The 20617-nt window shown below is 56.2% G+C and overlaps 7 protein-coding genes across 7 annotated transcripts; 3 read left to right on the top strand and 4 right to left on the bottom strand.

The window, feature by feature from the left end:
• Positions 1-863: 863 nt before the first annotated feature.
• On the bottom strand, positions 864-3739 carry B0T15DRAFT_62814 (VRR-NUC domain-containing protein). Its single transcript, XM_062871138.1, has 2 exons — positions 3056-3739; positions 864-3006 (listed from the first exon to the last, which is right to left on the bottom strand). The coding sequence occupies exons 1-2, from the start codon at positions 3547-3549 to the stop codon at positions 957-959; spliced, it is 2544 nt and encodes an 847-aa protein (XP_062726909.1). The 5' UTR covers positions 3550-3739; the 3' UTR covers positions 864-956.
• Positions 3740-3777: 38 nt separating this feature from the next.
• On the top strand, positions 3778-4922 carry B0T15DRAFT_520527 (uncharacterized protein). Its single transcript, XM_062868507.1, has 3 exons — positions 3778-4007; positions 4160-4452; positions 4610-4922. The coding sequence occupies exons 1-3, from the start codon at positions 3939-3941 to the stop codon at positions 4695-4697; spliced, it is 450 nt and encodes a 149-aa protein (XP_062726910.1). The 5' UTR covers positions 3778-3938; the 3' UTR covers positions 4698-4922.
• Positions 4923-6099, bottom strand: B0T15DRAFT_520528 (40S ribosomal protein S13). Its single transcript, XM_062868508.1, has 4 exons — positions 5804-6099; positions 5710-5742; positions 5465-5511; positions 4923-5361 (listed from the first exon to the last, which is right to left on the bottom strand). Exons 1-4 carry the CDS (start codon positions 6003-6005, stop codon positions 5188-5190), a joined length of 456 nt encoding a protein of 151 aa, XP_062726911.1. The 5' UTR covers positions 6006-6099; the 3' UTR covers positions 4923-5187.
• A 930-nt stretch (positions 6100-7029) lies between these two features.
• B0T15DRAFT_482239 (uncharacterized protein) lies at positions 7030-8993 on the bottom strand (the record flags this gene model as incomplete). The annotated part of the gene is made up of 5 exons (XM_062866086.1): positions 7030-7056; positions 7106-7317; positions 7374-7632; positions 7698-8911; positions 8966-8993. 5 exons carry the CDS (start codon positions 8991-8993, stop codon positions 7030-7032), a joined length of 1740 nt encoding a protein of 579 aa, XP_062726912.1.
• Positions 8994-9219: 226 nt separating this feature from the next.
• B0T15DRAFT_520535 (DNA glycosylase) lies at positions 9220-11081 on the top strand. Its single transcript, XM_062868509.1, has 3 exons — positions 9220-9484; positions 9586-9619; positions 9679-11081. Exons 1-3 carry the CDS (start codon positions 9400-9402, stop codon positions 10904-10906), a joined length of 1347 nt encoding a protein of 448 aa, XP_062726913.1. The 5' UTR covers positions 9220-9399; the 3' UTR covers positions 10907-11081.
• A 625-nt stretch (positions 11082-11706) lies between these two features.
• B0T15DRAFT_63424 (ubiquitin-conjugating enzyme E2-binding protein) lies at positions 11707-13582 on the bottom strand. The gene is made up of 2 exons (XM_062871140.1): positions 12862-13582; positions 11707-12490 (listed from the first exon to the last, which is right to left on the bottom strand). The coding sequence occupies exons 1-2, from the start codon at positions 13483-13485 to the stop codon at positions 11894-11896; spliced, it is 1221 nt and encodes a 406-aa protein (XP_062726914.1). The 5' UTR covers positions 13486-13582; the 3' UTR covers positions 11707-11893.
• B0T15DRAFT_520541 (armadillo-type protein) lies at positions 13580-17744 on the top strand. The gene has a single exon (XM_062868510.1). The coding sequence runs from the start codon at positions 13908-13910 to the stop codon at positions 17577-17579; it is 3672 nt and encodes a 1223-aa protein (XP_062726915.1). The 5' UTR covers positions 13580-13907; the 3' UTR covers positions 17580-17744.
• Positions 17745-20617: the final 2873 nt, after the last annotated feature.

Genomic DNA, 20617 nt, shown 5'->3' on the forward strand with positions numbered 1-20617 from the left:
AGACCACGAAGCACTCAATGAACGCTTCCTTCTTCGAAGCTTCCGAAACTTTGCTGGATGTGGCAAGATCCCCGTGGACGTGACGACACCGCAGGACCGGCTGACGCTTTCGACAAGACCTCACAATGCCAGTTCGTCCCGCCTGCTCCTTCTGTCAAGATCCCGGCGAGGACACTGCCTCATGCACTTGGCCTGCGACCGAGCTGTGGATCCATCTGTCTGGCAGCCAAGGTCTCAAATCAGGATGTTCAGAACATGATTCCGGAGGTACGCGATACATAGCGTTTTCGGTGTAGAACCATTTGCGTAGTAGCAATGGGAATCTTCCATTCGGTCTCCCGGGTTTGCAGTACCTATTATGTCCTCGCAACGTCGACGGTCAACCGGCACTTCCGATTGGTGTGCGGGCTCGATGCCCGACTTGCAGAAGCTAATCGCAGACATATGTAACGGGCTCGTAGTACGAGGTCGAGCCGAGCTCATCCCAAGTATGGCCCTCTGTGATCGCCACGGTCCAGCGTACCAGGCGTGATGTGCGATCCTAGAACGGCTGAAACGACCGCCAGGGGCTCTTTTTGGCCCCCTTCGGATGTGACACTGCGAAACGGGGTTGCGGATGTCCACGTTTCGAAGGCCGCTGGAAGGTTTCGAAACATAGGGGGTTCTTGTGGGATCTCTATATTTGGATCTTTGGGTCGCCTCCCGAGTTTGCACGTGCGAGATGTTGAACGTCGACCCCTGATGTGGTTTGTTTCCTGCACCGGGGTTTAGTCGGGAGTCCAGTACACGCTGCGAACGAAGAGGCGTCTGTGAGACTATCGCGGAGCGAATAGTTTTGCGCAATATGTAGCACACGGCCTTGACTTGGGAGGTGACGTATGCTATTTTCAGAGCGTCGGCGCGCAGGCAATGATGAGCCGACCAGCTGATACTGAGAGAGGGCATGTTTTTCCAAGTCACGTCAGCCGCCGTACCTCGCGGGCCACCGCATTACACAGGGAGACACGCACACCCGCCCGGGTGAGTACGTTGATCCACAGGCGCTGGGTATCACTCAGTCGGTCGTTGGCGCTCTTGACTTCGGCAAACATGACCTCTCCGGGATGCTGGCCGGCGGTCTTGCTCTTGTCTGGCAACTCGTTGCTGCTTGCCCGCCAGAGTATGAGGTCCGGAACGCCGCTTCCACGAGCGTTGTATTCTTGCGCCATGACTTTGCAGACGGCAGCAAGCGCACTCCCATCGAAGCAGGTTACCAGTTCGAGGAGGTCTTCGATATCGAAGTCCCAGTTCAGCCCGACAACGCAGGTGCGGCGCTCGTGCTCTCGCTCGTACACCTCTCGCAATATCCGCTGGGCTTCGCCGTTTCCTATTTCCACCAGCCGGTGGTTTATCTGGCTCGCCCGTGCCGGGTAGAACGCGTCCGTGTGCAGGTCGAGTGGGCATGTTTGGTAAGCGGTCTGGAACACGTTGGGCACATATATGAAGAGCACGTCGAAGAAAAGGTAGGCGAACAGTGTCCGTAGAATGCCGCCCTCGCTGTGGTACCCTTTCCACCCATGGGAGCGGTAGTACGACAGGCACATCTCCTCAACGCTGACCTGAAGCGGTTGACCGTCTTCACCCGGATCAGCCAACTCGTCAAGCCACACGGTCTTGGTGCTCAGCCCGCGGCCATCTTTGCCCTTAACGCCCGAGTCATCTCGAACTAACTGGACGCCCAGCACAGTATCTTCCTCGGGTCCGCGCAGCTTTACGTGGCCGAAATCATGCTGGAGACGCCGGGGCACACGCAGCCTCTTCTCGAGCCTGAGGAGTCGTCTCTGTAGGTCGTAGTGGTAGATGAGATGGCAGTCCCTGTCCTCGAGAGCAGTTTCACAGGTCATCAACGCAATCCGCTGCCAGTGCTTCTTGCGCACCTCCGGGTCGCTGGAGACGAGGTCTCGGTCCACTTCCCACATATAGCGTTCTTCCAGCAGTGCCTTCCGTTGGTACCACGAACCGCGACGGGCTGGATGGAACAGGCGCTGGTGGAGAAGCTCGGTGAGAAGTGCGTGCTCTTCTCTGTATCTGTGAAGACGGCCGAGTACATGGGCCGCCTTGTGCGCGATTCGTGTGAAAGCATGGCCGGCACTGAACCGACGCAGGTAGCTCCCTTCGCCGGATTCGTAAACATGGTCCTCTCGGTCGTTCTCTTCCGCGATGAGCTCTCTCCACCGCGGGGCGATGCTCGTGAATACATCAAGGACTTTGCGGAAGCCTTCCTCCCCTGGCGGGCCATTGAACTCGAGAACTTTGTCGACTTCGTGTTCCTTTCTCATCGAGAGCTCGAACTCGAGGAGCTGACGCCGAGACTCGAAGATGTTGGACGACCGACCCACAACGTACTCTGGATAGTTTCGTCTCGCCATCTTGGCGAGAATGATGGTGGTTAGAGACTTCTCGGTCCACTCGGTCGAGCGGTAAAAGACTAAGTGCACACGCTCAAACAGCTTGAAAACGGCTTCTGACAACCTGATCAGAGGCCCGGTTATGGCAAGGATCTTGGCGAGAAAGTGACCGTTCCGATTCGTCTCCTGATGTCCTGGACTCCCGCTGGACTCTGTTGACCCGTTCGTGCTTGAGCGGCGGAGCCCGACAGCCATGAGGCCCGCTTGCTGGGCGCTTACACGGCACAGGGACTTGACAAGGTCGGCCTTGTTCTTGCCCTGGATCTTTGCGTCCTTGGCGAGCGCTTTCAGCTCTTCAAGACTCAGCAGCGAAGAGGCTTCCTCCATGGTTTTGATGCATGAGTCGGAGTCATCAGCGAAGCAAAACGAGTCGCCTAGCATCCACTCCTGCAAGTCCCCCATGGGCTCCACGTCCCACCGAGAGCCGCCGTCGTCGGGCAAGGGTCGGGAGCGCAGAAGACTGTCAATGGCAGCTGCCATGTCCGAGATGTCACTGTCGTAGCTCAGACGCTGAATCCGATGCCACATGGCGGTTTTGCGCAAGAACAGGCGGACATACCTGCAATATATGTTAGATGGATTCCGGCGGAAACAGGCAGGCGGCTTACAGATATTGGGCCTCGTAGCCGAGGGCTCGCCACTGCTCAAAGACGTACTTCTCCTTGTCGTCAAACAGATGTGCCTCATCTTCCAGAACAGTGTCTAACGCAAGGTTGAAGGCATCGACGTAGATTGAGCTTTTGCCTCGGACCCGCTGAGGATTGTCGATCCTGGTGGAAGCAGCATTTTCCTCCCCGAGTGAGGCCTGCGAGGCTCGTAAGGCCTCATACTCCTCGATGGCTTCCTCCTCTGTTACGATGGAGGGGAGTGAGAGGTCCAAGGCCGTCTGATGCTCTGCTTGGGCCAGTCCATGGTCGCCGCTTTCAGAGTCAGGGGTATGGATCGGAAGATCCTCCTCATCGTCGCTATCCTTGACCTCTCCAAGTCGCGGTCTCTTTTTTGGCGGCTCAGTAGCTCTCTGCGCTGAGCTGGACTCAACACGCCTGGTTCCTGGTTGAGCTTGGTTTTTGGCGGGTTTGGATCGTTGGAGAAAGCGATCCATTTTGCAGACAGCAGGAGTATGTAAAGGAGACCATCATGTGTTTAACGGATGAAAGAGGCCAGGCAATCTGGCTCGCCTACTTATCTTCTTATTTAGGCACAAAGTCGAGAAGGGGACAGAGAGCCTGAGGGCCCGCGTGGCGCTATTCCGCCGGACAGTCATGAAACGCGATGCCTCGTGACTTCGTGTCTCCGGTGGGGCTACGATAATCAATAGGACCACGGTCGACGTCCAGACTCCACACCCTTCAATATGATTCCAGAAATATTGGGCTCTTCAGCACTGGCACTTTGAGTGCGATTGCGACGAGATATCCAACCATATCAGAACAAGGAGCTCCATCATCAGCCTTAGTAGGAGCGCGAATCCGAGACAGCAATACCGAGAATATGGACAGCATTCCTCCACCCGCAACACACGATACCGCCATGACCGATGCGCCCGCTTTCCATACAGCTGTACGTCGCCTTCTTTCAGAAGCTTTGTTTGCACTCGCATGTTACGTTTCAGTTAGCTACTAAGAAAAGTTCTCTTTCGCTTTGGTTTAAAATTGCCTTGATTGCTTCCGTTATATCAGCCAAAAGCTAAACAAACATTCTGCAAACCCCAGCGACAACAACCGCCAATACAACAAGTGCAAACACCACCAGCTGCGCCATCACCAACTCCCACCCCCCAAATTCCAGCAGCAGCAGCAACAGCGCCGCCCTCAACTTCCCGCGCAGCCTCTACCCATCCAGAACCCGCAGTCGGTGGTAGCGGCATGCCGAGCGCTAGCGCCATCACGCCAGGCTTCGCGATGCCCTCGGAAGCGGCAGCCCACGGGGCGCCCGTACGACAGTACATCAACAGCAAGATCACGGGGGTCCTGCTGGAGGGGATGAAGCTCGTTGCCCGGGAGCAGTAAGTCACCCTCGCACCAACGGAGCCAAAAACAATGTGTCCCTGTGAGACGAGAGATACATAGGAAACCATCTTTCTTTGGGGTCCCGCGCTAGGAGAGATGCATTGGCAACGGGAACCGGGTAATGGACAGGCTAGATGCTGATACGATGAGCAGGCCAAAGGATCCGTTACGGGTGCTGGGGGAGTTTTTGCTGCAGAGATCGAGGGAATTGGAAGGGACGGGAAGGGCTGATATTTCTTGAGGGCCGACGTGCTGGTTGAGCCACGATGGCGTGGGTCGGTATGGAAGAACGGGCTGTCATGATGATGGGAACATCGACTAGGCGCGAAATGGTGAGAGATGCACACCATAGACACCCTGGATGCGGAGGTCAGGAAGAGATAGTCCAGTTGCTACCTTCACTGCTGCCTCCTGACATATTCATCGCGGCACGGCAAAAAAAAGGACAGGGAAATAGAGGAGCATGCTTTGCATTTATCTCCTCCAAGTCATCATCATCGCTTCAGCTCCCGTGCTTTTGCATGCCTGAGCGACAGCGATACATCGCGCCCCATTGCGATGCTCTAGAATGCAGGTATCCTTTCCATTCCCCCAACTCCAACGGCGCAAACCTGGCCAGCCGACGACTCCACACAGATGAGCCAGTTGGCTGCAAAGGGCCCGAGCCCTTCACAGTAAGCCCTGCCAGGCGACCCTTTCTCGACTCGGCGTGCGCATCATAGCCCTCTTGTTTAGGCGACGATGGTGCTGGCGGTCGAGGACTCGTACTTCCAGGTGGGCGGGAGGACACCGACGGTCTTGTAGTAGCGGGCCAGACGGTGGATACGGGACTCAATGAGAATCAGGCGGAACTTGGAGTCCTTGTCCTTACGGTTGCGCTCGAGGTGCTTACGGACGGCAACGGCCTAGGTCGGTTAGCACACAGACGCGGACCTCGTATGGATGTGGAGGTGAAGCATCCAGACGCCAAGCAGTAAAGACAGTCTGATTGATGCGAGGGGTCCATACCTTCTTGATGAGCATGTACAGGTCCTCCGGAATATCGGGGGCAAGGCCTGTCACACATCACTCTGTCAGCATGGTGACCAAACAGAGGCATAACTCCATCTCTTTCACATGCTCCGGTCTGGGAGTGCCAGTGCAAGCTCATGCTCTTGGCCGCAGGGGGCTCTCGAAGTTGAGGTGCGCCTTGTCTCATGTGTGTTCTCGATCCGACTCTTCCCATGGTTCTGGTGAAATGGCTCAATCCATACCATTGCTCTTCAGGATCCGGAGGATCTTGTTACCTGCGGTCGCATAATTGTCAGCACCCTACCCTCCAACGCCAGCGAGAGAATCCAGACATACCGGTGACGACCTTGACCTGGGCGATGCCGTGCGAGTCACGGAGGATGACACCAATCTGCGAGGGCGTCGCACCCTTCTTGGCGAGCTTGCAGATCTGGTCAACGACTTGCTCGGGGGTGGTCTTGAGCCACGCGGGAGGGTTGCGCGAGTAGGGGATGGCGGAGGCTGAAATGCCCTTGCCCTTGCTGTGAAGACGGCCCATTGTGACGGTGTTGTGTCGGGGTGGGAGACGGCGATCGGTGCTGTCGGTCCGTTTGTCGAGTTGGTCGCTGGCCGAAGAGGGAAGTCGACGAAAATCCCAAGTTTGAGAAGTTCGATATTCGTGTGGGCTAAGAAATTGATAGGGCCGAGGATGTGATTGGCGCAAAGGGCAGCTACACGTGACTTTAACCTTCTAGCTGTGTGGATCTGCTTGCTGCATTGAAAACGGGAAATTTTCTGCTTTTCTTCCAAACACAAGTACACACCCGCATCCTGGCCTTCGCGTCGCGCTTTGCATCACAACCATCGGGAAGCTGTTATCCTGATGCTTGAAGTTGCCATGTCGAAGGCAACCGACTTATCGTAAACTCATGTCCTTGTATGGTAGTATATCACCCTCTGCTCGGCGAAAACATTCCTCAACATTCTGGTATCCCAGCATCAGGTCAGTCACCAACTCGTCCTTTTCCTCCTTCACACACCGTTTTCATGATGATCAACACCGTCACTTTTTTATATTCTGGTACCTCTTATGCTAGGGCCCTCTGGGCTCGATGAATGAACTGGACTTCTGATTTCTTCGGCACCACATAAACTCTTACACGTCTCTGTCCTGTTGGCCACAGCTAACGTGTTGTAGACCTCATTCAGTGCTCCTAGTCGAACGGTAAACAAATTGTGTTCCGCTTCCCATTCATATGTAGAGCTCTGCCACTGTTGTGATGTCCAATGCCAGTGTTATCAAATAAAGCCGTCCTGATCTCAGTATCTTCCCTGGCAGTCAATGTTACAATTGTTGACCGAGGATCCCCAAACCTTATAGTCGCTCGCACTGCAGCATTCTGCTGTTACTGTAATAGTACATGTTGATAGACGCCGCTCTCCGCAAGAATGAGCAGAATCCCCGAATTCAAGGCCCAGAAGTGCTCCAAAGTCTCGTAAACAGCCCTATTCCGAGGCAATCGTCGCCTCGACGGAAGTTCCGCTTTAGTATACTGCCCCGGTCGTCTTCACTCCTTCTCCCTTTACCACGCATTCACATCGAAGTTCTCCTGTCCTGGGGTCAGCTCATGTCACACCCGATGGGGTGATCACCCTTACCTCGGGGAAATATGTCGCAACGACAGTACGATTGGAAAACTGCCTGCCTGCCAGTGCCTTCAGGGCCTTTGCCGCGACTTCTGGCGTCTCATATTTGATAAAGATCTTCCCCACGCCGGCCGACTGCCTGCTGCCGCCGGACGGCCTAGGAATCTTGAGCGATAAGATCTTGCCGAGCTTCTCACATTCTCCCTGAACATCCTCCAGAATTTCTATTGGCAAGTTAGCAAAGAGAGTGGGTGAAGCTTGGTGTGAGGGCGCGGCATACCTTCGTAATCGTCGTTATCGATCAGTTCCTCTGGCGTCACCATGTTCAAGAGCTGCAGAACCCTAGTGACTGTTGTATCGGTGGATGTCGTGCCTGCAAGCATGGACATGGCGTTGACGCCCATCTCTCCAGCCACCTGGGTGATGCCAATGCTGGCCTTCTGAACCTTCAAGGCGCGCTCGCCAAGCATCATGTTGTTGAGGCCCTGGATGGCGACGTTGGTGACGGACGGGTCGGCATACTCAAGGAATGCGATACCCTATTCAAGAAATAAGCGTTAGCTATTTCGCCGCGAATGTCTCTCCAGGGATCTGCATCTCTTACCCTTGACTCCTGCGTGCCATTATCCTTGACTAGCACAAATGATTTGAGTTTGCCGAAACTAACAAGCAGCTCCATGACTTGGTCATCCGTTAGGTACAGCGGAAGGTTTGTCACGCTGATCTTGTTCGGACTGTCGAGCACCACGCTTGATGGCACATCGGAATCGGGGTCGTAGTTCGGATCCTCTACCACAGCGGGCACGATGTAGTCCTTCGGCCGGCGAATATGCAGACCACCAGGCGCCGCATCGCTGCCATTAGCAGCATGCGCGTCGTCTGCCTCCATCGATATGCCATCTAGCGCAAGAGCCACTGTCGTATCTGTGCTGTTCCTGAACTCGAGCATAGCAAAGGAACGGTCGGGCGCAATGTGGCATAGCACGCAAGGGTCCGGGCTCTCGATGACGTTTAGGCCATTGAGTTGAAGGTTGAAGAAGTTGACCATGCTTTCTTCAGTAGCCGATTGTGGCAGGTTCTTGATAATCAGGCGCTTAGCCTGACGCGAATTTGTGGGTTTGAGGGCGGTGTTGTTGGCGGTACCGCCAGGCTGATTCATGAATGCCTGGAGCTTGGTCGGGTCCATCGCTTGCTGACGCGGCGCACCGGGAAGCGGGAACATGCCAGAAAGCTTGGCCTGCTCAGCTGTGACATTGTCGTACCCGGGCGGCTTGATATCCCATTGTGTCAAACGCCGCTTCCGTTCCAGAATGGGGACCACATCCGTGAGGTCAGGTGTCGGTTCGCGCTTCTTAGGGGGCGGTGATGCACTACGCCGCCGCTCCCGCTCCCGTTCCCGTTCATAGTCCCGGTCACGCCTGCCTCCACGACGGTCATCGATGATCAAGTCCCGGTCTGGGCGGCGGTCGCGCCTGTCTTCGTCGTCTCGCCGACTCCTGGCGCCCCGATCCCGGTCCCACTCCCTTTCGCCCCGGTCGCCTCCCCGGCGCTCCCGCCCCGAGTAGCGATCCTCGCGTTCACGGTCGCGGTGGCTTCGGCTGGATGAATAGGCATCGACATCGCCATCCTCGCGACGGGATCGGCCACTCCGGTAGTCGGGAGAACGCGATCTTCTCCGTGCACCCCCTCGGTCGCGTCTATCATCGCGGTCTCTTCTGGACTGTGGTGTAACCATGTCAGTTCCAATTAGTCCTGTCGTATGTTGTGATGTTGGCCAACGAACCGGGTAGTCGCGAGACGAGCCGTGTCGGCCGCTGTCTGTGTCGCGTCGTTAGTATCAAGTTGCGCCCAGTAAAAAGTGGAAGTATATACCTCTAGAGGAGTAGTTGTCTCCGTTCATTGTAGCTGCTGCTCCCGGCTGATGGAATTCAATGCGACGACTTTGAATCGCGAATACCAAGAGGGCCAGCGATGTGACAGCGTCTGCAGTTCACCGCGAGGCTGGAACTTTTTTGGGCCGGCAAGAATGCGGGTGCTTGCCACGCCAAAGTCTGCTTTTGGCTTAGCGGGGACCTTTTGTCACCCCTGTTCCCGTTCCTTCCCAGGATTTCATTCACCATTGGTCCATTGGATGAATCCCTCCCTCGCCTCAACTTACAGAGCACCCAGGAGCACTTACAGAATTTGGAGTTCAAATTCAATCCTCATCTTCCGGGCACCTGGAAGCCTTAGGATATCAATCTTTCACGACAGTCTTCTCATCATATCTCAACGTGGTTCCTTGTTCCTCCCCTTTCACTGTCGTAATGGGAGCGCACAATGTATCAGACTGGCAAAAGCTGCCACTGAGTCTCAGCGAGCTCTGTATCGAGACAACCCTTCGGTGTGGACGTATGTACATACATACCTGGTCTCTCTGTGTCTCTGACTATCGTTTAACTTTGATTGTCTCCACGACAAGAGGAGCACGTTGTGCTGATATGGCGTCACAGAATCGTTCCGATGGCGGAAAATCAACGATGAGTGGTGCGAATACCCTGGTTGCACGCTTGACGCCCGGGTTTGAGTCGCTGACATCCTTTTAGGCATTGTGTGCTCCGAGGCCGTATCATATCGCTCAAACAAGATGCCTCACATCTCCATTACAAAGTAACATGGCCCAACTACGCCCCTGGGCTGCTCACATCTCCGGTCTCCATGTCTTCCGCTTGCGCTCCCACCCTAAAGGACAACGACAGTGATGCTGAGAAGGATGACACCTACTCCCTTCTGCACAGCTACTTTGCCCTTTCTCACCCGTTATCTTCCCTCTACACGCAATGGGCTGCTTCCGACACCAACTTTGCCCGCCGTGCCCCGGCATTCACCGGCATCCGAATCCTTAACCAAGATGCCTGGGAGGCCTTGGTTGCCTTCATCTGCAGCAGTAACAACAACATTTCACGCATCAGCCAGATGGTCCAGAAGCTATGCATCCATTACGGTCCGTACATTGGGACCATTGAAGGGGAACCCTTCCATGACTTTCCAGGACCGGAAGCCTTATTAGGGAGCCATGTTGAAAGTCACCTTCGACACCTCGGCTTTGGCTATCGCGCAAAATACATCGCTGAGACCGCCTGCATTCTTTCAAAGTTCAAGCCCGCAGGATGGCTCCTACAACTCAGAAACCCGGCTTGCCCGGCATTCGACGTTTTAGGAGAGAAGTACGGAACGCCGGATATCAAAGCTGCCGCAGGACCAGCAACCTACCGCGCGGCCCACGACGCCCTTCTTGAGCTTCCCGGCGTTGGCCCCAAAGTTGCGGATTGCGTGTGCCTAATGGGCCTTGGCTGGGGTGAGGCTGTTCCCATTGACACGCATGTTTGGCAAATTGCGCAGCGCGACTACAGCTTTGGGAAGGGGAGCAAGACCAAGACGTTGAACAAGGCAATGTATGATGCAGTCGGTGACCACTTCCGCAGTTTATGGGGGACCCAGGCTGGCTGGGCTCAAAGCGTACTTTTCACGGCGAACCTCAAGTCGTTCGCCGAGCAAGCCTCCGCAGTCAAGCCAGAGTCTGGTGTGAAAGTGACTAAGGCGGAGAGCGCTGCGATGGTCTACGAACCAGCCTCTGCCGACCCAGAGGCAGCCTTGGTGAGATTTGAAGAGAACCGCGAACCTGCCATCGCGAAAACAAACAGCCGAACGAGAAAGAGGGCAGTAACCACGGCAAAGGTGTCAGTTGAAAGCAATACCAAGGTGGCCGAAACGTCACAGGTCGAGGTATGCACACGGAGGAGGAGCAAGAGGATCAAGGCGGCTGCAAGCTAGAGGCAGGCGCTCATCGCGTCGAGTTCAGCCGTGTTTCGGCAATGTACAGTACATGCATCTTCTCACGTGCTTGGGCTTGCGAGCAGACCGTCCATTGCAAAATTCCGTGGGCAGAGGATGGCGATCCCTGACTCGCACCAGCAGACTGTGAATCACGAACCCCTCCCCCCCCCCCGGCCAGGACACCAGCAGCTGAAATTGTCCACTACATTAGGGGCCCTCCGTCGAGGGGGGTGCGTCAACTCACTGGCGATATCATAGCAATAACCTTATCCATCTTCCAGCTCTGGTTCTGGCACAAGTACGGCGCCCGCCACCGAACATACGACAGTGCTACTAAACAACTGACGAGCACCAAGGTGTCGCTCGTGGATATGTACGGTGTCAAAGCCAAACCGCTCATTCTACGGACACAAGCAGCTGTCCCTGTTCAGCGGTTGGCCTAATCTCGGACCTGGCCGTGTGGCACAACCCTCACAAGCACAACCGGATCGCTGCTTGAAGCTCACGCGAGGACGCGAGCTGGCCCTGAGCGAGCTGGAGTTATAGGTGAGCCATCTAACGGTTTGCTCCGCGAAGGTACGGTGTCCACATGGGCAAGCACCGGAAGACATTGGCCCAATGCCGCTCGGTGTCGCCCACCTGCGCCTGCTCGTATCGGTATCCCGGGCAGCACTCTCTTGCGGGCGAAGTCTGAGGAAAGTAGTGCCCCATAGTGGGTGCTAGAGCGGTTTGAAGAGATGGGCCGCACCTGGACGAGGGGCAGCCTTTCAAGACGGATAGAGCATTGGATCTGCCGAGGCAGTGTCAGGCGGTCAAGTACCTTAGTCGGAACGGTACAATCCGGATGCCCCAGGACCTGGCTTGGTTGATGGTGGACCGGGTTGGTTGGCTTTGGCGAGCTCTGGAAGGGGTGTTTCTTCTTTGTCTGCGTCTTCTTGCAAACCGTACACCCGTCCAACGATTCTTTCCCAGTCACTTGAAGTATCACCCTTTAGCTTCCCACCTCGTCAACAACCCCACTTTCCACTGCTTAAACATCCGCTCTGACGGCGGCAGCAAGACATTACTCCTGTCAAGGTGTCGGATAACCTCCCCCAGCGCCTGAGCAGGCAAGTTGATTTCTTGCGCATCACACGTAACGGCTTCCAACATCTTGTCAGCTTCCTTGACGCCTATCGGCCGGTAGAGAAGCTTGATTGCCGGCGTCGGTTGCGGGGCGTCACTGGATGAATACACGATGCTGCTATTGAGAACCCAGACATGGATTGCCTTGTCGTCCGTTTCCTGGGCTGTTTCCGGTATTGGCGATATGAGTGACTTAGAGGACCCTGACCGAGAGATGGTTGAGATAAGCGTGGCTCCAAGGCATTGTGTGATGCCTGGGGCAGCGCCTGAGGTGGCCTTGCACGATATTTGCCACTTGAGCAACGTGACTGCGGCGGTTCGGACGTTGAAAAAGCCAAGCTGAGCACGGCAAGAGGAGCAGAAGATGTTCAGACTGCGGATTTGAGCGGTTGTAGAATCAGGGAACTCTAAGTTCTGTCGGTCTGTCGAGCCTTGCTCATAGCTGCCCAGGGAGAACTATAATGCAGCGGTCAGCGACTTACTGACCGGGAGTAGCAGGTAGTTCAAGTCGTGTATGTCCCTCCAGTAATCCCCGAGCATTCTCCACTTGCGAATGGTCTGGCGAAGCACAGAGGGCTGGTCGTCCACCGGGGGGAAGTGATCCATCCCGCAAGGGGAGGTTCGCAACCGACCCGTGGCCTGCATACGCAGGGAAGTGTGCCAGCGAGTTTAATCTGGGGCATTTGTATCGGTACTCACGCCATCAATGCGGTTCACGCCGGCTTGACTACCTTCTTGATGCCCATGGAAATGGAGTCCCTCGAGCAGCGCAGAATAGGATATTTTTCAGCAGGTAGCCTTCTCACTTGGTACTACCAAGCACTTACCACGATGTTTCGGCAGTCCTTCTCGGCAAAAAGTAGCGTTGTGAGGTCCACAAAGCCAACACCTTCTTGAGCTGAAATAACCGAGGAGGCACCATAACCTCTCGAGGCGAGGCTCTCTTCATCCGCTCTCCCACTATCTCCCCCATGGTTGTGGTGGTGATGGTGGTCTGGCTTGTGGCAATGCCAGAACTCCATCATCTCGGCCCAGTTCTCGCTGGGGAGGTCTTTCCATACCTTCGCCGAAAGGGATGGCACAACCTCAGTGCCGCACTGTCTGCAGGCAACCCCGGAGCCTGGATGTAGATCAGACGCTGACCAAGGTATAAGATCACCCGAAGAGGAAGGTGAGGCGGATGAGGCGTCGAGCGGCAGCCGCCATGTGAGTGTCGTGGCGCCTTTTTGTTTATCTTGGATGGGGAGCAATGTGCCGCCGAGGGATGCCTTGGCTGGAAGCGTCAGTTGACTGCAGTCATTGCGATGTCTGAGCTGGACAGTTCTGCAGTCGGACGACAGTGCGACCTGAGTCGACGCGTCGCTGGCTGAAGGGAGCGACGCAGCGAGGGAAATCTGGCGGATATTGGCGAGCAGCTCGGCGTAAAGAACCAAGCTGTCGGACAACCCCATTCCTGCACGTATGTTCTAACAAAGGCCTTCAGAAGAAGTGCTTCATTACTCCTGGCATCCGACTCTGTTGCTTGTGATATGCATCGAGTTACAGATGAGTGTCCGTAGATTGCGGGCTGACATAAGGTCGGTGGGGCCGTAAGGTTGCCAAGACCTTTAGCGCGGCAGCCTGTGAACCTCTGGCCGAAAATTCACACGTCAAAAGAGGCTCCATCGCGCATTGCTCCTTCGACTCGAACATCACCTCCTCTTTCCATCTCCATCGGCGATACGAGAAAAACGGCACGACGGCGTTCCAGCACGAATTAGCCGACCGACTTCCATCTAGCCAGCCAGAACGCATCTGCCCCGCGACATTGCCATACATCATCAATAAGTCCTACCGAATGGGATGAGCGCGCCGCCGAGCGGGCTGCAGCACCATGTCAGACGCCGAGTTTGAACAGATCCGAAAGCTCCAGGCCGAGCGCAATGCCGCCGCCGCTGCAAAGAAAGGTTCCCGGACCTTCGATGCATCAGGCCAGCGTGCCGACACCTCGACCAAGGCCAGCCTGAATGAAGCTTGGGATACGGATCTCTACGACCGCCGGAATGGCGACAAGTTTGCCGGCTACCACCGGAGCCTCCCTGCTGCTGACGGCGATGAGGATGAGGAGATGGCCGACGCGGACAACTCACGTCGCCTCGTCGGCCAGTACACCGCTAGCCGCGCCATTATCGATGAGTTTGCGCACGGTAATGGCGTCGAGGAGGATGACCCCCTGGCGGGCCGCGGCGAGCGAAGTAACCGCATTACAGACCGCGAGACAGACTACCAGAAACGGCGGTTCGACCGTGTCTTGACACCGACGCGCGCAGATCCTTTTGCCGCAGACCGCCAGGACGGCGCAGAGGCGGGAGATACCTATCGCGACATTATGGAGCGGCGAGAGATAGAGCGGGAGGAGGAGCGCGTCCGCCGTGCCATCGAACAGAAGATGAAGGACGGTCCGGTTGAGGAGCACAAACCTATGCTGAAGGACGCCGGGAGCGAGGAGAATAAAGAGAATGAGGATTCGGCAGGCACCGCCGGCCGGAAGCGCAAGAAGAGGTGGGATGTTGGCTCGACCAACGAGACGACGGGCGAGCAGGCTACTCCAGCGTCGGCCGAGCCCAAAAAGCGATCGCGCTGGGACCAAGCGCCTTCAGTCCCAGTCATCGGGGCTGCGACAGGAGCAGAGCAGCCAAAGAAGAAGTCAAGGTGGGATCAGGCTCCATCCGCCACCCCCGTCGGCAACATAGGTCTCGCTACGCCGGCGCACCCGTCCCAAGTGCCCGCGCTGCCTGTCGCTTTTGGCACGGACGCGTCGGGCCGCTACATGCCGCTTAGCGACGAAGAGCTGGACGCGATGCTACCCGGTGAGAAAGAAGGTTATAAGATTCTTGAGCCTCCACCGGGCTATGCTCCGGTACGAGCTCCTGCCCACAAGCTGGCAACGGCGCCCACCCCGGCAACGGGCTTCATGATGCAGGACCCCAGCAGCGCGCGGTTCGGCGCCGGCCAGCAAATCCCCAAAGAGATACCGGGAGTCGGCGACCTGCAGTTCTTCAAGCCCGAGGACATGGCGTACTTTGGCAAGCTGACGGATGGTGCCAACGAGGATGACCTCAGTGTGGAGGAGCTGAAGGAGAGGAAGATCATGCGTCTACTGTTGAAGGTCAAGAACGGCACTCCTCCGATGAGGAAGACTGCGCTCAGACAGCTTACAGATAACGCACGTAATTTTGGCGCTGGTCCCCTGTTCAACCAGATCCTCCCGTTGCTCATGGAGAAGACGCTCGAGGACCAGGAGCGTCACTTGCTCGTCAAGGTCATCGACCGGATCCTCTACAAGCTGGACGACATGGTGCGGCCGTATGTTCACAAGATCCTGGTCGTCATCGAGCCGCTGCTCATCGACCAGGACTATTACGCACGGGTCGAGGGTCGTGAGATCATCTCCAACCTCGCCAAGGCTGCCGGGCTGGCCACCATGATCAGCGTCATGCGGCCCGACATCGACCATGTCGATGAGTATGTGAGAAACACCACGGCAAGAGCATTCGCGGTCGTCGCGTCTGCGCTTGGTATCCCAGCCCTCCTCCCCTTCCTCAGAGCTGTCTGCCGCAGCAAGAAATCGTGGCAGGCACGCCACACAGGTGTCAAGATCGTGCAGCAAATTCCAATCCTTATGGGCTGCGCCGTCTTGCCCCATCTGAAACAGCTCGTTGACTGCATCGGACCCAATTTGAACGACGAGCAGACCAAGGTGCGCACAGTAACCAGTTTGGCCATTGCAGCTCTGGCCGAGGCTTCGAACCCCTACGGTATCGAGAGTTTCGACGACATCCTCAACCCCCTATGGACCGGCGCCCGTAAGCAGCGAGGCAAAGGCCTGGCCGGCTTCCTCAAGGCGGTTGGCTACATCATTCCCCTGATGGACGAGGACTACGCGAACTACTACACCAGCCAGATCATGGAGATCCTGCTGCGCGAGTTTTCCTCGCCCGACGAAGAGATGAAGAAGGTCGTCTTGAAGGTCATCTCGCAATGCGCCGCCACTGACGGAGTCACGGCCGGCTATCTCAAAGAGCATGTCTTGGACGAGTTTTTCAAGAGCTTCTGGGTGCGCCGGATGGCGCTCGATAAACGCAACTATAGGCAAGTTGTCGAGACCACGGTCGACATCGGCCAGAAGGTGGGTGTCAGCGAGATCTTGGAGCGGATCGTGGGCAACCTGAAGGACGAGAGCGAAGCCTACCGCAAGATGACGGTCGAGACGGTCGAGAAGATCGTGGCGTCTCTCGGCGCGGCCGACATCGGCGAGCGGCTGGAGGAACGGCTCATCGACGGCATCCTGCACGCGTTCCAGGAGCAGAGTGTCGAGGACATCGTGATGCTCAATGGCTTTGGGTCGGTAGTGAATGCGCTCGGCACCCGGTGCAAGCCATATCTCCCCCAAATTGTCAGCACCATCCTATGGCGTCTCAACAACAAGTCCCCCACTGTCCGCCAACAAGCCGCCGACCTTGTCTCGCGGATTGCCATGGTCATGAAGCAGTGCGGCGAGGACGCGCTCATGGGCAAGCTCGGCGTGGTCCTCTACGAGTACCTCGGTGAAGAATACCCCGAAGTGCTCGGCTCCATCCTGGGCGCCCTGCGCTCCATCGTCACCGTGGTCGGCATCAGCCAGATGCAGCCACCCATCAAAGACCTCCTGCCGCGGCTCACCCCGATCCTCCGCAACCGTCACGAAAAGGTGCAGGAGAACACAATCGACCTGGTTGGGCGCATCGCCGACCGCGGCCCGGAAAGCGTCAACGCGCGCGAGTGGATGCGCATCTGCTTCGAGCTGCTCGACATGCTCAAGGCGCACAAGAAGGGCATCCGCCGGGCGGCCAACAACACGTTTGGTTTCATCGCGAAAGCTATCGGTCCGCAGGACGTGCTGGCGACGCTGCTCAACAACCTGCGGGTGCAGGAGCGCCAGTCCCGCGTCAACACGGCCGTGGCAATCGGCATCGTGGCGGAGACGTGCGCGCCGTTTACGGTGCTGCCCGCGCTGATGAACGAGTACCGCGTGCCGGAGCTCAATGTGCAGAACGGCGTGCTGAAGTCGCTCTCCTTCCTGTTCGAGTATATCGGCGAGATGGCAAAGGACTACGTCTACGCCGTCGCGCCGCTCCTCGAGGACGCACTCATCGACCGCGACCAGGTCCATCGCCAGACGGCCGCCAGCGTGGTAAAACATATCGCCCTCGGCGTCGTCGGGCTGGGTTGCGAAGACGCCATGGTCCACCTGCTCAACCTGCTCTACCCCAACCTCTTCGAGACCAGCCCGCACGTGATCGACCGCATCGTCGAGGCCATCGAGGCGATCCGCATGGCGGTCGGGCCGGGGCTGGTGCTGAACTATGTCTGGGCTGGGCTCTTCCACCCGGCGCGGAAGGTCAGGACGCCGTACTGGCGTTTGTATAATGATTGCTATGTGTGGGGCGCGGACGCGATGGTGCCGTACTATCCGAATCTGGTCGAGGAGGGCATTGATCGCGGGGAGTTGGCCATTGTTCTTTAAGCAGCGTCTAGGATATGTTTTATCTTTCTTGTAACTGTTAAACTGGGAGAGGCGGGCAGTCAGAACCGCAGCAGCGAAGGTTCCCTTCTGCCTAGCGTTTGGCTGAAGTGAGTGCTGCTGTTAGCGCTGGGTAAATGAATACATTTTTGGTACACTTGGAACCCCAGGCTGACTCCCATCCTCTCTTCATGATATTGAGTTCTGCCAGAGTAATCCTGCTGCACCCCAGGGCAGTTTCCTCTCCACGAAGGGGCACTTTGAACAGCCATGCTCCCTGAATAGGGGTAGTCGAGAGCACGGAGTCTTTGTCTGGGAGACTCCCAGCCTGCACCGACAAAGACTACCGTAAAGACATGTATGCGTTCTCCACAGATACGCAACGAAGTCGACCCCGATTGTCTATACCAGAGGGGACGACTGGGGCCCCATTACCACAGGCAGAGCAGGACGTGTCTGGCGTATCCGGCGCGCATGTCAGATCACAGGAGGATTCGATGATAACTACCTGTCACGGATAATCCAAAGAAGCCGCTCCCTGTTTCTTAGCATCCTCGATTGGGGGCATTTCTGCCTTCTTAGTCCCTGGTTGATGAAGCGGGCCGGGAGAACTGACGATTGCATGCTGGATGTTTTTGATGCAACAGGGAACCCAGAACTACTATGGACAGCTTCTGCGGTTGGCCTTTGGTCTCTCTACTTGTCTCTCTACTTGTCTCTCTGCCTTCCCCCTCATAACAAAGCCTTTATAATACTTAGTCACCAATTCGTAGTACGTACCGTATGTAGCATGTGACGGACAAACGATGATACGTAGTGTAATGCGGAATTGGTCTCGGTGATGTTCAACCTCACCTGCCCATTGACCCCTTTTTCCTCTCGCCCGGAGCCCGTAGAATGAAAGGACGCAGGCGAAGCCGACGGTGGGTTATCATGAATCCCGAAGCCAACTAACGTTAACTGTGTGGTGGGGGACGATAGCACCCCACATTTGTAGTCATCCACCGTTCAGAGACCGGGAGGCGTATCTGTATCGTGTTAGCTCGCTGCCCTTCCCCCCCCCTTTCCTCCCCCTTGCAAAGACAAACAGGCTAGATGCCTGAAGAATGATGATTCAATCTAATCAGCAGGCCCAAACTAAGCATGAAACTCCCGTCGATGATCATCTCTTTTTTGCTCGATTCTCCATCCGACCTCGTGGGACGACTCGTGGCAGGATGATCGGCCGATGAATAAGTTCCATACTCCAAAGAAACGTGCTTCTCCCGCGCGGGCCTCGACAAGACATGTACATTACCCTAGACTCGAAAACCACGCCATTATTGCCATACGGTTGCTGAGCTCGACGCACGAATGCCAACCAGGGGAACCAAGCACACAGCAGACTTGTTGGACCTGCATGCTTGTGTGTCCCTGCCCCCCTATCCACTCACTCACTTCACTCACTCGCTCGCTCGCTCACCTCCATACCACACTAGACGCGAATAAAGACCGTACTTAGATGCCGAGCAGTCAACCTGGACAGGAGGTGGGATTTCATCAACATCACGCTTTACACGTGTAGATTATTTCTCTTCCCCGCCACCCCCCCTCCACACTGAGCAAGAATGGCTCTTCCAGCCACACAACTTAGTTATACTTCGTACAGTATCTCCAATTATCCACCATGCTCCTTGCCTGGGGATCCTTCTGATAACTCCACCACACCCATAACCCAAACCACTGTGGTAAAAAAACAAGCAAAGGGGCCAAGCGTTTGAACCTGGATGTGCCAGGAGTGGAAAGGGAGGTGGGTAGTGGACTAGTACCACACTCCCTTGCTTACTTGCCGTTCACGAAGACATGACAGTCACGGTAACCTCCTGTTGCGTCAGGTATTAGTTGGCTCTTGCGTAAGCTACTGTAGTTGCTTAGCCACTGAGGACGAGGGAGTACGGTGCAGTATATCTACGTAAATATGCTTCAGCACAGCCCCGAGCAGAGTTCACAGTGGAGTAGTGCAAGTTGCTTGTGTTTGTCCCGCAAGTGCCGAATGGGTACGTTTGTACTGTATCCGTACTGAGCAGTAGTAGCGCGGCAATGGAAGTGGCGAGAAAAGGGGGCGTGCAGTAACTAGCTGCAATAAGGATGTACAATACGTGCTGTGCAATACATGTGCTGTGCTGGATGTGACTGCAGCAGCCTGCGAGTCCATCGGCGGCCGTCACACCGGGCGAGAAGGCCTGACTGACGCTTTGCTAGCTCTTGCAGGGGAACGGACGATGCCTTGCTGTGTGATATGTATGTACTGTAAGCCTTAACCTATGGACTAGGTAGGAGTTGAGTGTACATGCAACAGGGCTGGCTTGCCGTGAGTCCAGGGTTGATGAGGATCCATCCGGGAGACGCGGGGCCGGGAATCCAGTTCACTGCCTTGCCAGCTTGCTCCCTGTGCTGCTGCGGCGGCGGATCATGAGGCAGAGCCAGCAGTGATGGTGGAGATAGAGGCATCACCACGCAAACCACCGTGCGTGGCTCTTGGTGGCAGCGCGCACAGAAGCATGCCCAAAGTACATTGGCGCAAGACATACACGTATGTACATTGTACATACAATACATACCCAGATGTTTGCTGAGTCTTAGCTTCGCCACAGCTTCTGCCCCCAGCCCTCCACGTATGCTCGCTCGTCAGCTCCCGCATCCGTCGGGCCTTGGCCCCATCCCATGCTGATGAAGAGGCGGAAGCAACGATGTGATGTTGATGTAGTCGCGTTTCTGTCCTACCTGGGCATGCATGTTCAGGGAATCCTTGCGCTAACGCAAGTCGTCAACTACCGTCAGCGTGACAAAGGCAGGCCAGTCGAGGCCAGAGGCAGTCCGTATCAGCAGGCCACAGAGTGGGCCGGCGCTGCCGGGACCTGAACTACATACCTAGTTGTCGGTATGTGTGTCTCAGAGCTGTACGGATACAGATATGTTTAAACTATACAGACAACGGGGGGTGTGTATGTATGTAATCCGTACACTACGTATGTACGGGCTGCGTTCACCAGCAACCTCGA

The sequence above is a fragment of the Chaetomium strumarium genome, assembly GCF_033439665.1.
Source record: "Chaetomium strumarium strain CBS 333.67 chromosome Unknown B0T15scaffold_1, whole genome shotgun sequence".
Lineage (NCBI taxonomy): Eukaryota > Fungi > Ascomycota > Sordariomycetes > Sordariales > Chaetomiaceae > Chaetomium > Chaetomium strumarium.